Raw genomic sequence first — 14266 nt, 5'->3', positions numbered from 1 at the left:
TAGCTCGCCAAGGAGAGGGCCGGCTAGGAGTAATGATCTCCTCTCCATCTCCTCAAGATTGTAACCTCCCAGTCTCGCTTCAAGTTGCTCAACGTTATCAGAACGTCATTGCCCTCCTGGATTCCGGAGCAGCTGGGAACTTTATTACTGAAGCCTATGTTAAACGGTGGTCCCTACCCACCGAGAGACTTCCTTCGTCCTTTTCCTTAACTGCTGTGGATGGCAGTAAAATTTTTGATACAGTTATTTCTCTAAGGACTCTACCAGTTCGTCTGAGAGTGGGAGTTCTTCATTCCGAACTTATTTCATTTTTAGTGATTCCAAGAGCCACACATCCTGTGGTCCTGGGCCTTCCATGGCTCCGTCTTCACAATCCTACAATTGATTGGACGACTACGCAAATCCTGGCATGGGGTTCCTCCTGTACTAAGACATGTTTGTTTAAAGTGTTGCCTGTCTGTTCTTCCTCCCCCAGGTCGTCTGATGTTCCACCTCCTCCATATCAAGATTTCACGGATGTGTTCAGTAAAGCTTCTGCTGATATCCTTCCTCCTCATAGAGAATGGGACTGCCCGATTGATCTCGTTCCAGGGAAGGTTCCACCTCGAGGCCGAACTTATCCGTTGTCTCTCCCCGAGACACATTCTATGGAGGAATACATTAAAGAGAACCTAGCAAAGGGGTTCATTCGACCTTCTTCTTCTCCAGCCGGCGCAGGCTTCTTTTTTGTAAAGAAGAAAGATGGTGGTCTGCGGCCGTGCATCGACTACAGAGGTTTGAACGACATTACCATCAAGAACCGCTATCCTTTACCCCTGATTACTGAGCTCTTTGACAGAGTTAGCGGAGCTACCATCTTTACAAAGCTGGACCTGAGAGGTGCATACAATCTCATCCGGATCCGTGAGGGTGACGAGTGGAAGACCGCATTTAACACCCGTGACGGACATTATGAGTACCTCGTCATGCCCTTCGGATTGAGCAATGCTCCAGCTGTCTTCCAGCATTTCGTCAATGAGATCTTCAGAGACATTCTATACCGTCATGTCGTGGTCTATCTAGATGATATCCTCATTTTTGCCAACGATTTAGAGGAACATCGTTTCTGGGTAAAGGAGGTTCTGTCCCGTCTCCGTGTCAATCATCTCTACTGCAAATTAGAGAAATGCGTCTTTGAAGTCAAGTCCATTCCGTTTCTAGGGTACATTGTGTCCGGTTCCGGACTAGAGATGGATCCTGAGAAACTACAAGCAATCCAGAATTGGCCGGTACCCTTAACCCTCAAAGGGGTCCAGAGGTTCTTAGGGTTCGCCAATTATTACCGAAAGTTTATACGAGACTTTTCCACCATTGTGGCGCCTATTACTGCTTTCACCAAGAAGGGTGCTAACCCGTCCAAGTGGTCTGAAGAAGCCATGCAAGCTTTTCATCTTTTAAAACAGAGGTTCATCTCTGCACCTGTCCTGAAACAGCCTGACATCGACTCTCCTTTCATCTTAGAGGTGGATGCCTCCTCCGTTGGAGTAGGAGCGGTGTTATCTCAGAGGGCTAAAGATGGTCATTTACATCCTTGCAGTTTCTTCTCACGGAAGTTCTCCCCAGCGGAGCGCAACTATGCCATTGGCGACCAGGAGTTGCTAGCCATCAAGCTCGCTCTAGAGGAGTGGAGATATCTGTTGGAGGGAGCTTCTCATTCAATCACCATCCTTACAGACCACAAGAACCTTCTATATCTAAAAGGCGCACAATGTCTCAACCCTCGTCAGGCCAGATGGGCACTTTTCTTTTCCAGGTTCGACTTTAAACTCCAGTTCTGTCCGGGCTCTCAGAATCGCAAGGCCGATGCCCTTTCCCGCTCATGGGAGCAAGAAAATGAGTCAGAGTCTTCAGACAAGCATCCTATTATAAATCCGTTGGCATTCTCCACGGTAGGGATGGACTCTATGCCCCCATCAGGGAAAAGTTTTGTGAAGCCGACACTAAGGAAGAAGCTCATGCATTGGGCCCATGCTTCCCGTTTTGCCGGACATACAGGTATCCAAAAAACCCTGGAGTTTATCTCTAGGTCCTATTGGTGGCCAACTCTGAAAAAGGACGTTTTGGAGTTTATTGCATCTTGCCCAAAGTGTGCTCAACATAAAGTATCCCGCCAGTCGCCTGCGGGGCAACTGGTTCCACTATCTGTTCCCCGTCGACCATGGACCCATTTGTCGATGGATTTTATTACAGATTTGCCCATGTGCAACAAGTTCAATACCATCTGGGTGGTAGTTGACCGGTTCACCAAGATGGCACACTTCATTCCTCTCACCGGTCTTCCGTCAGCTTCCAAGTTGGCTCAAGTATTCATACAAGAGATCTTCCGACTCCACGGTCTTCCAGAAGAAATTATCTCAGATCGAGGAGTTCAATTCACAGCCAAATTCTGGCGAAGTTTATGTCAAGTCCTCCAAGTCAAGTTAAAGTTTTCCACGGCTTACCATCCTCAGACCAATGGTCAAACTGAGAGGGTGAATCAGGACTTGGAGGCCTTCCTCCGCATCTATGTGTCCTCCTCTCAAGATGACTGGGTTCAATTACTTCCCTGGGCCGAGTTCTGTCATAACAACCAGTATCATTCTTCATCTTCTTCAACACCATTCTTCACCAACTTTGGATTCCACCCTAAAGTCCCTGAGTTCCAACCGCTTCCAGCAACTTCTGTTCCCGCAGTGGATATCACCTTGCATCAGTTTGCCAATATCTGGAAGAGCGTACGATCAGCTCTGCTCAAGGCATCGTTCAGGTACAAGAAGTTTGCGGATAAGAAGCGTCGAGCAGTTCCTGCTCTCAAGGTGGGTGATCGGGTATGGTTATCCACGAAGAATTTGAGGTTAAGAGTTCCCAGTATGAAGTTTGCACCTCGCTACATCGGTCCTTTCAAAATTGATCAAGTCATCAATCCTGTTGCTTACAGACTCCAGTTACCTCCCTTCTTAAAAATACCCAGGACATTCCATGTTTCCCTGTTGAAACCGCTAATCTTGAATCGGTTTCATTCCTCACTTCCACCAACTCCGAAAGTCCAAACTCAACGAGGCGTTGAGTATGAAGTGGCCAAGATCCTGGACTCACGTCACCGTTACGGTCAACTTCAGTATCTCATTGACTGGAAGGGCTATGGTCCTGAAGAACGCTCTTGGACCAATGCCTCTGACGTCCATGCTCCTGCCTTGGTCCGAAATTTCCACGCAAAGTTTCCTTTAAAGCCTAAGAAGTGTCCTGGGGCCACTCCTAAAGGGGGGGGTGCTGTCACGATCCGGGTATCTGGACGCCATTACTTACCCTTCAGATGCCTCCTAAGGCGGGCTCAGCGTTCCAGGACCGGATTCCGCTGTTCCTGAGTTTCCACATACAGAGTGGTCTTTTCATCAGCCGCGGCCTCCGCTGTGCCCGCGTGGTTAAATGTGCATCTATCAGCCTGGCGTCTCCTGTCTCCGGTGGCCGGCGCCGCCATTACTGTTTCCCAGACCACATGGATTACAAACCAAACTTCCCTCCAAGTGTCTGCATGGGCGCAGCCATCTTGGATTCTGTCATCTGATCATTTCCACCAATCTGCTGTCTGTGTTGTTGATTTGCATAATTGCCTAGCCAACCCCTTCCTTGCTGCAGGTATAAGTAAGCTGTACCTGAGCAAGGAAGACGTCAGTGCTTTGGTTGTCAAACCTAGTTCCTGTTTGTCTCTCTTCTATGATTGTCTTCCAGGTTCCAGCTCCTGTCTCAAGACTTCCACCATAGAGACCCGCACCAGCATTCCACCTGCGGTGTAGCCTGACTCTCCAATCCATTGTGGATTCATCTGTTTCCAGCTACAACACTACCTGCTTCCAGCCTCAGCTTCCAGCAGAGTACAGCTTCCCTTAAAGGGCCGGTGTCCTTTCTACACTTTACCACTCTCCACCGGAATTATTATTTCTCCGCTCTCAAGTTCTACATTTCAGTTCACATTTCATCGCTCCCAAAGTTCATTTATTATTTAACTGGTTCCAGCCAGTATCCACTCCGTGCTAACAACAGTCTGGTTCCAGCCAGTATCCACAGCAGCTGTTTTACCTTCAGCAACCCAGCTCTTCCTGGAACACCAGCTGGTATAATCCTGGGTTATCTCCATTGCTACAGCCGGGCCTGGTAAGGACTTTCCATCTAGAAGATCATAAGAACTATCTCACACTACCAGTGCCCTGTGGCTCCTGCCATGCTGTAGTACTCAGGAACTGTATTTATTCTTTGCTGACTTTTACGTTTTCTTTTATTGCTGCTGTGATGCGGAGTTGTCATAATAAACATCATTGACTTTTATCTAAGTTGTCGTGGTCACGCCTTCGGGCAGTTATTATTCATGTTACTTACATGTCCAGGGGTCTGATACAACCTCCCAGGTTCCGGTACATCTCAGCCCCTACAACTGAGGCTGCCTCCCGTCAGCTCAGGCCCTCAGTTGTGACACAGACAAGCCTCCCGACTTGACCACAACCCTTGGAAGTTTCTTCCCTGAGTGACTGCCCCCCAACCTCGGAGGCTCGCATCCATGGTCACCAGGACCCAGTCCTGTATGCCGATCCTGCGGCCCTCTAGAAGGTGAGCACTCTGCAGCCACCACAGAAGAGACACCCTGGCCCTGGGGGACAGGGTGATCAGCCGATGCATCTGAAGATGCGATCCGGACCATTTGTCCAACAGATCCCATTGAAAAATCCTCGCATGGAACCTGCCGAAGTGAATGGCTTCGTACGATGCCACCATCTTTCCCAGGACTCGCGTGCAGTGATGCACCGACACCTGTTTCGGTTTTAAGAGGTCTCTGACTAGAGTCACTAGCTCTTGAGCCTTCTCCGCCGGGAGAAACACCTTCTTCTGGTCTGTGTCCAGAATCATGCCCAGAAAGGGCAGACGCGTCGTAGGAATCAGCTGCGACTTTGGGATATTCAGAATCCAGCCATGCTGTTGCAACACTTCCTGATAGTGTGCTACGCTGATCTGCAACTGCTCTCTGGACCTCGCCTTTATGAGGAGATCGTCCAAGTATGGGATAACTGTGACTCCTTGCTTTCTCAGGATCACCATCATTTCTGCCATTACCTTGGTAAATATTCTCGGTGCCGTGGAGAGCCCAAACGGTAACGTCTGGAATTGGTAATGACAGTCCTGTACCACAAATCTGAGGTACTCCTGATGAGGCGGATAAATGGGGACATGCAAGTAAGCATCCTTGATGTCCAGAGACAGCATAAAATCCCTCCAGGCTTGCTATGACCGCTCTGAGCGATTCCATTTTGAACTTGAATCTTTTCAGATAAATGTTCAGGGACTTTAAATTTAATATGGGTCTGACCGAACCGTCCGGTTTCGGTACTACAAACATTGTGGAATAGTATCCCTTTCCCTGTTGAAGAAGGGGAACCTTTACCACCACATGCTGGAGAAATAGCTTGTGAATTGCCGCTACCACTACTTCCCTTTCTATGGGGGAAGCTGGCAGGGACGATTTGAGGTAACGGTGAGGGGGCATCTCTTCGAATTCCAGCTTGTATCCCTGAGACACAATCTGTATAGCCCAGGGATCCACCCATGAGCGAACCCACTGGTGGCCGAAATGTCGGAGACGCGCCACCACCGCTCCTGGCTCCACCCGTGGAGCACCAGCGTCATGCGGTGGATTTAGTGGAAGCCGGGGAGGACTTCTGTTCCTGGGAACTAGCTGTAAGGTGCAGCTTTTTTTCCTCTACCCCTGCCTCTGGCAAGAAAGGAAGCACCTCTGACCTTCTTGCTTCTTTGTGTGCGAAAGGACTGCATTTGGTAATACGGTGCTTTCTTAGGTTGTGAGGGAATATATGGCAAAAAGTTTGACTTCCCAGCTGTAGCTGTGGAAAGGAAGTCCGAGAGACCGTCCCCAAATAATTCCTCACCCTTAGAAGGCAAAACCTCCATGTGTTTTTTAGAGTCGGCATCCCCTGTCCATTGCCGAGTCCTTAAGACCCTTCTGGCAGAAATGGACATTGCGTTTATTCTAGAGCCCAGCAGGCAAATGTCCCTCTGGGCATCCCGCATATATAGGACAGCGTCTTTGATATGTCCCAGGGTCAGTAGAACAGTGTCCCTGTCCAGGGTATCTATCTCCTCCGAGAGAGTATCAGTCCATGCTGCTACAGCACTACACATCCAGGCCGAAGCAATCGCTGGCCTCAGTAGTGTACCAGAATGTGTATAAACAGACTTCAGGATAGCTTCCTGCTTTCTATCCGCAGGATCCTTTAGGGCGGCCGTATCCTGAGACGGCAGGGCCACCCTCTTAGATAAGCGTGTCAACGCCTTGTCTACCCTAGGGGAGGATTCCCAGCGTAACCTGTCTGTTGGTGGGAAAGGATACGCCATCAGTAATCTCTTGGAAATTATTACCTTCCTATCAGGGAAATCCCACGCTTTTTCACATAATTCATTTAATTCATGTGAAGGGGGAAAAGTCACTTCTTGCTTTTTCTCCCCATACCAATAAACCCTCTTGTCAGGGACACGGGTTTCCTCTGAAATGTGCAATACATCCTTCATTGCTATAATCATGTAGCGGATGGCTTTAGTCATTTTAGGTTGCAACTTTGCATCATCGTCATCGACACTGGAGTCATACTCCGTGTCGGCATCTGTGTCAACTATCTGGGATAGTGTGCGCTTCTGAGACCCTGACGGCCTCTGCGCTGTAGGATCAGGCATGGGCTGAGACCCTGACTGTCCCAAGGCTTCAGCTTTATCCAACCTTTTATGCAAGGAGCTTACATTATCATTTAACACCTTCCACATATCCATCCAATCAGGTGTCGGCACCGTCGGCTGCGACACTACATTCATCTGCACTTGTTCTGCCTCCATGTATCCTTCCTCATCAAACATATCGACACTGACGTACCGACACACCGCATACACACACACACAGGGAATGCTCTGACTGAGGACAGGACCCCACAAAGGCTTTTGGGGAGACAGAGAGAGAGTATGCCAGCACACACCCCAGCGCTATATAACCCAGGCATTACACTGTAACTTAGTGTCTACCCAGTAGCTGCTGTTTGTGATAATTTGCGCCTAAATTTATGACCCCCCCCCCTCTCTTTTTTACCCTTTTTGCACCTGGATCCTGCAGGAGAGAGCCTGGGGAGCTTCTTTCCAGCGGAGCTGTGAAGAGAAAATGGCGCTGGTGTGCTGAGGAAGAAGGCCCCGCCCCCTCAGCGGTGGGCTTCTGTCCCGCTTCTATGTGTAAAAAATGGCGGGGGCTCGTACATATATACAGTGCCTGACTGTATATATGTATTATTTTGCCAAAAGGTATCTTAATTGCTGCCCAGGGCGCCTCGCGCCCCCCCCCCCCCCCCTGCGCCCTGCACCCTACAGTGACCGGAGTGTGCGGGTGTGCTGTGGGAGCAATGGCGCACAGCTGCAGTGCTGTGCGCTACCTTAAGTGAAGACAGGAGTCTTCTGCCGCCGATTTCGATGTCTTCATGCTTCTGCTGCTTCTGTACTTCTGGCTCTGCGAGGGGGACGGCGGCGCGGCTCCGGGACGGACGATCAAGGTTAGGTACCTGTGTTCGATCCCTCTGGAGCTAATGGTGTCCAGTAGCCTAAGAAGCGCAAACTAGCCGCAGTTAGTAGGTTTGCTTCTCTCCCCTCAGTCCCACGTAGCAGAGAGTCTGTTGCCAGCAGAAGCTCTCTGAAAATAGAAAACCTAACTAAAATACTTTCTTCTTAGTAAGCTCAGGAGAGTCCACTAAAAGCACCCAGCTCTGGCCGGGCACAGATTCTAACTGAGGTCTGGAGGAGGGGCATAGAGGGAGGAGCCAGTGCACACCAGGTAGTACTAAATCTTTCTTTAGAGTGCCCAGTCTCCTGCGGAGCCCGTCTATTCTCCATGGTCCCCAGCATCCACTAGGACGTTAGAGAAATATTTATTTTTGAAAACCAGTTGAAATCTTTCCTAGGAATGATAATAGCATCTTAGAAAAGACTTACTGTTCAGTCAGCTTGTCTTGCACAATGTCTTCAAATGTGGACCGTCGGTGGGGATTGCTGTCCACTTCTAAAAAGACTCGACTAGAGCCAAATATTCTCTTTTGGAATTTCTCCCGGGCTTCTTGGAGTTGCTCCTCGCTCACTGCTGTGGGGAAGACATTCCCTGTCCCCTGAGTCAAAATAGGAATAATGAAATAACATGCACAGTCAACAGGAAGACCTAGAGTAAATTGCTTTGGTTAGTCAATCCAGCACATTGCACTCTGACTTTATGGTGTGTGGAGACACCTTCACCAGCTTGAAGCTGCCTAGGTGTGCAGACTGATGGTGGCATCTGTGCAAAATAAAGATCAAATCACCTACCACTTTAAAGCAACAGTATTTAGATAGACAGTCAATATGTCGACACCATATGGTCGACATGCAAAAAGTCAGCCAAAAAGGTTGAGATAATAGGTAGACAGTGCTTAAAGTTGATAGGTTCAAAAGGTCAACATGAGAATGGTCGACACACAGCTGGTCGACAACTGTTGTTGTTTTTTGGGGGGGGGGGGGAGTTCCACTTTTTTTTACTTTTTCATCCTTTACCATCCACACGGACTATGACTGGGAATAGTAACCTGTGCTTAGCGCAGCGAGGCACCTTGCCCATAACAAGCCTCACGAGGGGACGCTGTACACTAATTGGGGTTCAAGATGGAAAAAGACACAAAAAAACCCTCACAAACTTGTGTCGACAATTTCCATGTTGCCCTTTTGACTCTGTTGACCTTTTCTGTCTACCTTTTTTATGCCGTCCTTTTCACCCTGACAATCTTTTGCATGTTGACCATGTGGGGTCATCCTATAGACCAGGGGTCTTCAACCTTTAAGACAGTGTGGGCCACATAAAAAAATGAAACAAAGCCGAGGGCCACTAAGCTATACTGCGGTATTTAGAATCTAAATTTTAATTTATGATTGTAATGAGACCTTTTCTAGACTCATAAGACCATAAAAAAGACTTCAAAAGATAATTATTGTAATTTAATGAATGAAACATGGTCTACTTTACCTTTGTTATTATAATAAGTTCATATCAGTGGGAAACTTGGCATTGTTTTTGCTTGGCCAGCTTGTCGATGTTGGCATCAATGTTAGAAGTCGCTATGCGCAGAGTATTCTCAAGATGTTGGTCTGTAAGCACTGAACTGGACTCATACGGCAGTATCACTGGACTGGTGGGTATAATGTGGGCATGCTTTCACAATATTGCTGCTGTCTGTCTGTGATGGGGGGAGGGAGGGTATGATAGCGCCTATGTCAAGACATAGGTGCTATCATACCCTCCCTCCTCCCCATCACAGACAGACAGCAGCATTGTCAAAGCATGCTCCCTGCCATCTCTGCTCTTAATACTTAATACACCCCCTGCTGGGTCCCCCGCCACGCCCCCTGCCCTCAATACTAATTTATTCACTGCCATGCTCAGGCTGCCGCACCCCCGTCCCCGCCGCTCCCGCACGCCGGGTTCCTGCACTGCCCCCTGCCCTCAACACTTATACACTTTTATTCTCCTGCCGCAGCCCCCCCCCCCCCCCCCCCCCCGCGCCGGGTCCCCGCCGCACACAGCCATGCTCAGGCTGCATACATGCTGCCGCACCCCCTCCGCTCCCGCCCGCCGGGTTCCCGCACTGCCCCCTGCTCTCAATGGTAACTTGCCGCACCCCCCCCAGCCGGGTCCCCGCCGCTCTCACCCACCTATTCAACACTTCAGGCGGAGGGAGACACAGGGAGGGAGACACAGTAAGGGTGACCAGACCACTGACCAGCCTAAGAGGAGCTACTCCCCTTCTTCACAGGCAACCAGTGACAGTGCGGGGGAGTCACATGACTCCGGGAAAGGGAAAAAAAAAATATTTATTTTTTTGTGTTCATATGTGCGCTGCGGGCGGGCGCGTCGGCGGGCCATGGAAACCATAGCAGCGGGCCACCTGTGGCCCGCGGGCCACGGGTTGAAGACCCCTGCTATAGACTGTCTACGTAGATCTATTGATCCACAACCTTTAGAGCCATGCTATTAGCCTCATATATGGCTTCAACTAATCATGACAGTTTTCCACCATTCCACATCTGAAAATCTCTTTTTTTTAGTTTTAGTTTGAAGTACATCTTCAAACGCGCCTCTAATCTGTCATTCATGTGGAAGGTGCCAAACCAGATCTGGGTGTGTTCCACCTCCCACTCCCGCAGGCCGATGCAACCGCCACCATCTTCCTCTGCAAATGAACGCACTTCTGATGGAAATCTAGGAGCACCAACGCAGATGAGATCACCTCTGAGCATTTTCACAGCGTCTTCCCCAATTTACATTTTGGAAATAAGGCCTAGTGACAGCATAGCACAGGTATACGCTTACCTCCTCCGATGCTGGAGAATGCCTTTCTGCGACGACCTCCGCCATCAAACACCTGCAAAAAGAGAAGGTAGCAATTGTCCCTCTTGTGCACAAACAACCCCACGCCGCCATTTTAAAGTGGCAGTCTAAAGTAATTGCTAGTTCTGTATTATAGAGCCATCATAGCCCCAGGAAATACGCCTGTAGTAGCCCCCAGTGATACCAATTGGCGGGACATACTAATATAATGAAACGCTGAATAAAAACAAAATCTGTCTTGAGTGGGGCTGCAGAATCATTAATTTCCACGTGACATTACTAACTGGGGTCTAACACTCCACCATCACATCAAAGTAGAGAAAGGACTGTCCATGTTATGTTACCTTTACAGACTGTGGGGCAGATGTATTAACCTGGAGAAAGCATAAGGAAGTGATAAACCAGTGATATGTGTAAGGTGATAAAGGCACCAGCCAATCAGATCCTAACTGTTAATTTACATATTGGAGCTGATTGGCTGGTGCCTTTATCACCTTGCACATATCACTGGTTTATCTCTTCCTTATGCCTTCTCCAGGTTAATACATCTGCCCCACAATCACCTATAGCATTTTGAATGGGATGCATCCCGTCACTGATCGCATGCACAACGGTGTTCAGCAACACCGTATAAATGTAGAACTGCAATTAAAATCGCAAAGGACAGCTTTTAGAGGGCTTCAAGGCTTACGACCTGGGAGTCCTTCTGCACATACGCGAGCCGCATGGGGGAGACTGGGAGGGATCCTATTCATAGGCGTTTCTATCATAGGTGCAATGTGTGCGGTGCACGCGGGCTCCTGGGTCCAGGGGGCCCACACTGCACACATTGCACCTATATTGTTTTAACACTCACCTTTCCGGAGTCCGACGACAAGGGCTGCAGCAAAAAATCACATCCAAAATGGCCACTGCGCATGCGCAGTAGATAACTGATCTCCGGACCATGGTGGGCACCATGTTTCTGGAGACCTGCACATGTGCAGAAGACTCCAGCACAGTGCCAGAGCCTGCGTCGCCGTGGAGAGGGAGGGGGCCCACCTGGAGCCTGCACACGGGCCCCCTCCTCTCTTAAAACGCCCCAGATTCTAATAGATCCCACTCGGGTAATTATGCATCCAGAAACCCACAGGCTTCTGTTAGGCAACGCCATCTATAGATGGCATTGCCTACCGGGCACAAGCTCTTGCCAATTTTGCTTTCCTAAGCTTGAAACTTATGAGGAATGCTGTCAAACCAAAGAAAACAGAAGTTTTCTGAGTTTTGGCCACAGTTTGCCATTGATACATCCCCACCCTGAGAGATCTGGGGTTCTGCCTACTAGGTAAGTGAGTGCAAACAATGTAATGAACTGGACTTAGAGGTCTATTTACTAAGCTTTGGATGGAGATAAAGTCGATGGAGATAAAGTACCAACCAATCGGCTCCCAACTGACATGCCACAGGCTGTTTGAAAAATGACAGTTAGGAACTGATTGGCTGGTACTTTATCTCCATCCGAGGCAGAGCCGGCCCTAACCAATATGATGCCCTAGGCAAGATTTGGGCTGGTGCCCTCTAGCACCACCGCTGGTTCTGCCTCTCACCTTGCACCTCTTTCCCAGCACCATCACCCCTCACCCATAGCAGTCCTTATTTTGGTGTTTGTACCCCCTATATTTTAAATTGGAATAGTTCGCACATTTGGCGCACAGCCCAAAAAGGATGTGTTTTTGCATGGCCACACAATAGTACCCCCGATTCCAATTACGCCACACAGTACTGCAACTTTATTCACATTTGATCATGCGATAGTGTCCATAATTCATATTACATCCCACAGTAGTATCACTTTACCTTATAAACGTTACTCCTCACAGTATTCACATTACACATTACAGCACACTGAATTGCTCCTTATTCACATTGGATCACACCCTATTGCTCTTTATTCACATTAGACGACACAGTAGTGCCCTTTCTATATGCAACGCCACATAGTAGAGCACCTTATACACATAATGCCACACATTAGTACTGCATTTATACACATAATTCCACACAGTAATGCCCCTTACACATATGAAACATATTATTAATGTCCTTAAAAACATAATGCACCTTACACATTATGACAACCTTTATTAATGCCCTTTTACATATAATGTCCCTTACACATATGCCGCACATTATTAATGCCCTTATACACATAGGCCCTCATTCCGAGTTGTTCGCTCGGTAAATTTCATCGCATCGCAGCGTTTTTCTGCTTAGTACGCATGCGCAATGTTCGCACTGCGACTGCGCCAAGTAAATTTGCTATGAAGATAGTATTTTTACTCACGGCTTTTTCTTCGCTCCGGCGAACGTAATGTGATTGACAGGAAATGGGTGTTACTGGGCGGAAACACGGTGTTTTATGGGCGTGTGGATGAAAACGCTACCGTTTCCGGAAAAAACGCAGGAGTGGCTGGAGAAACGGGGGAGTGTCTGGGCGAACGCTGGGTGTGTTTGTGACGTCAAACCAGGAACGACAAGCACTGAACTGATCGCAGATGCCGAGTAAGTCTGAAGCTACTCTGAAACTGCTAAGTAGTTTGTAATCGCAATATTGCGAATACATCGTTCGCAATTTTAAAAAGCTAAGATTCACTCCCAGTAGGCGGCGGCTTAGCGTGTGTAACTCTGCTAAAATCGCCTTGCGAGCGATCAACTCGGAATGAGGGCCATAATGACACACAGTGCCCCCTACACATTTGCTGCACATTATTAGTGCCCCTATACACATGACACACATACAGTAGTACCCTGTTACATATATGCCGCACATTATTAATGCCCTTATACACACAATGACACACATAGTGCCCCTTACACATGTTGCACATTAATGAATTTTTTTACATGACACACATAATGCTCCTTACACATATTCCGAACACTACTACACAACCAACCCACTCAGCACACAGCACTCACACTGCCACTAACACTGTGACCTCTGCCTCTGCTTGGATACAGATGTGTCCTCAAAAATCTTTTTTTTATGAAAATGCATCTTATTTGCATTGCTATGTGGCTAGGATGCACAAGCAGCTTCTGCTGATTAAAATGATATGCAGCATGCCTATATACTGTGTGAGACTGTGGCTGTATCTGCATATGAAATGCTACATACTGAATATAGGCATGCCGCATATCATTTTAATCAGCAGAAGCTGCTGATGCCCCTAGGCATACCAAATGCCCTAGGCAATTGCCTAGTTTGCCTATGCCTATGGTCGGCTCTGATCCGAGGCTTAGTAAATAGACCCCTTAACTACAGGAGTGTAGAATAGCTATGATACATGACTGTTGGGGGAGACTTAACAAACCTTCTAAAGTGGACATGTGGAGGTGGTGTTGTTGTTCAGAGCAACCAGTCAGATTCTAGCGCTCTTTAATCTAGTACATTCTATATAGTAATGAGAGTTAGAATCTGATTGGTCGCTATGTGATCGGGACATGACACAATAAATGGAACCATAAATGGATATTTGGCACAGCAAGAGGTTAATGCCCCTGCGGCAGGTAACAGATAAAACGCCCACTTTGCAGACTTCATTCTAGGCAGAGTTGAGCCACATGTGGTTCTGCAGCTGTTGTGGAACTACAAGTCACAGTTTAACTATGCTTAAGTTGGACTTGTAGATCCACAGGAGCTGGAGGGTCACTCAATGATTACAGCAAATCTAGGGTATTGCAGAGCACTCGCAGCAGATGTCAGTGAGTACTGCATAGATCACAGGTTCTCAAACTCGGTCCACAGGACCCCACACAGTGCATGTTTTG

At 48.2% G+C, this 14266-nt stretch overlaps 1 protein-coding gene across 2 annotated transcripts in view; it reads right to left on the bottom strand.

The window, feature by feature from the left end:
- The window catches only part of TTC16 (tetratricopeptide repeat domain 16), a 125660-nt gene that overhangs the window by 110990 nt on the left and 404 nt on the right, over window positions 1-14266 (bottom strand). For both annotated transcript variants that reach the window (XM_063936629.1, XM_063936628.1), the window contains exons 2-3: window positions 10439-10490; window positions 8041-8210 (exon numbers count right to left, since the gene is read on the bottom strand). In XM_063936629.1, coding sequence (XP_063792699.1) covers window positions 8041-8210; window positions 10439-10483 — 215 coding nt within the window. In that variant the 5' untranslated portion in view covers window positions 10484-10490. The remainder of the gene's footprint in view (window positions 1-8040; window positions 8211-10438; window positions 10491-14266) is intronic.

The sequence above is a fragment of the Pseudophryne corroboree genome, chromosome 8 (genome assembly GCF_028390025.1).
Source record: "Pseudophryne corroboree isolate aPseCor3 chromosome 8, aPseCor3.hap2, whole genome shotgun sequence".
Classification (NCBI taxonomy): Eukaryota; Metazoa; Chordata; class Amphibia; order Anura; family Myobatrachidae; genus Pseudophryne; species Pseudophryne corroboree.
This window is presented reverse-complemented; position numbering and strand designations above follow the sequence as displayed.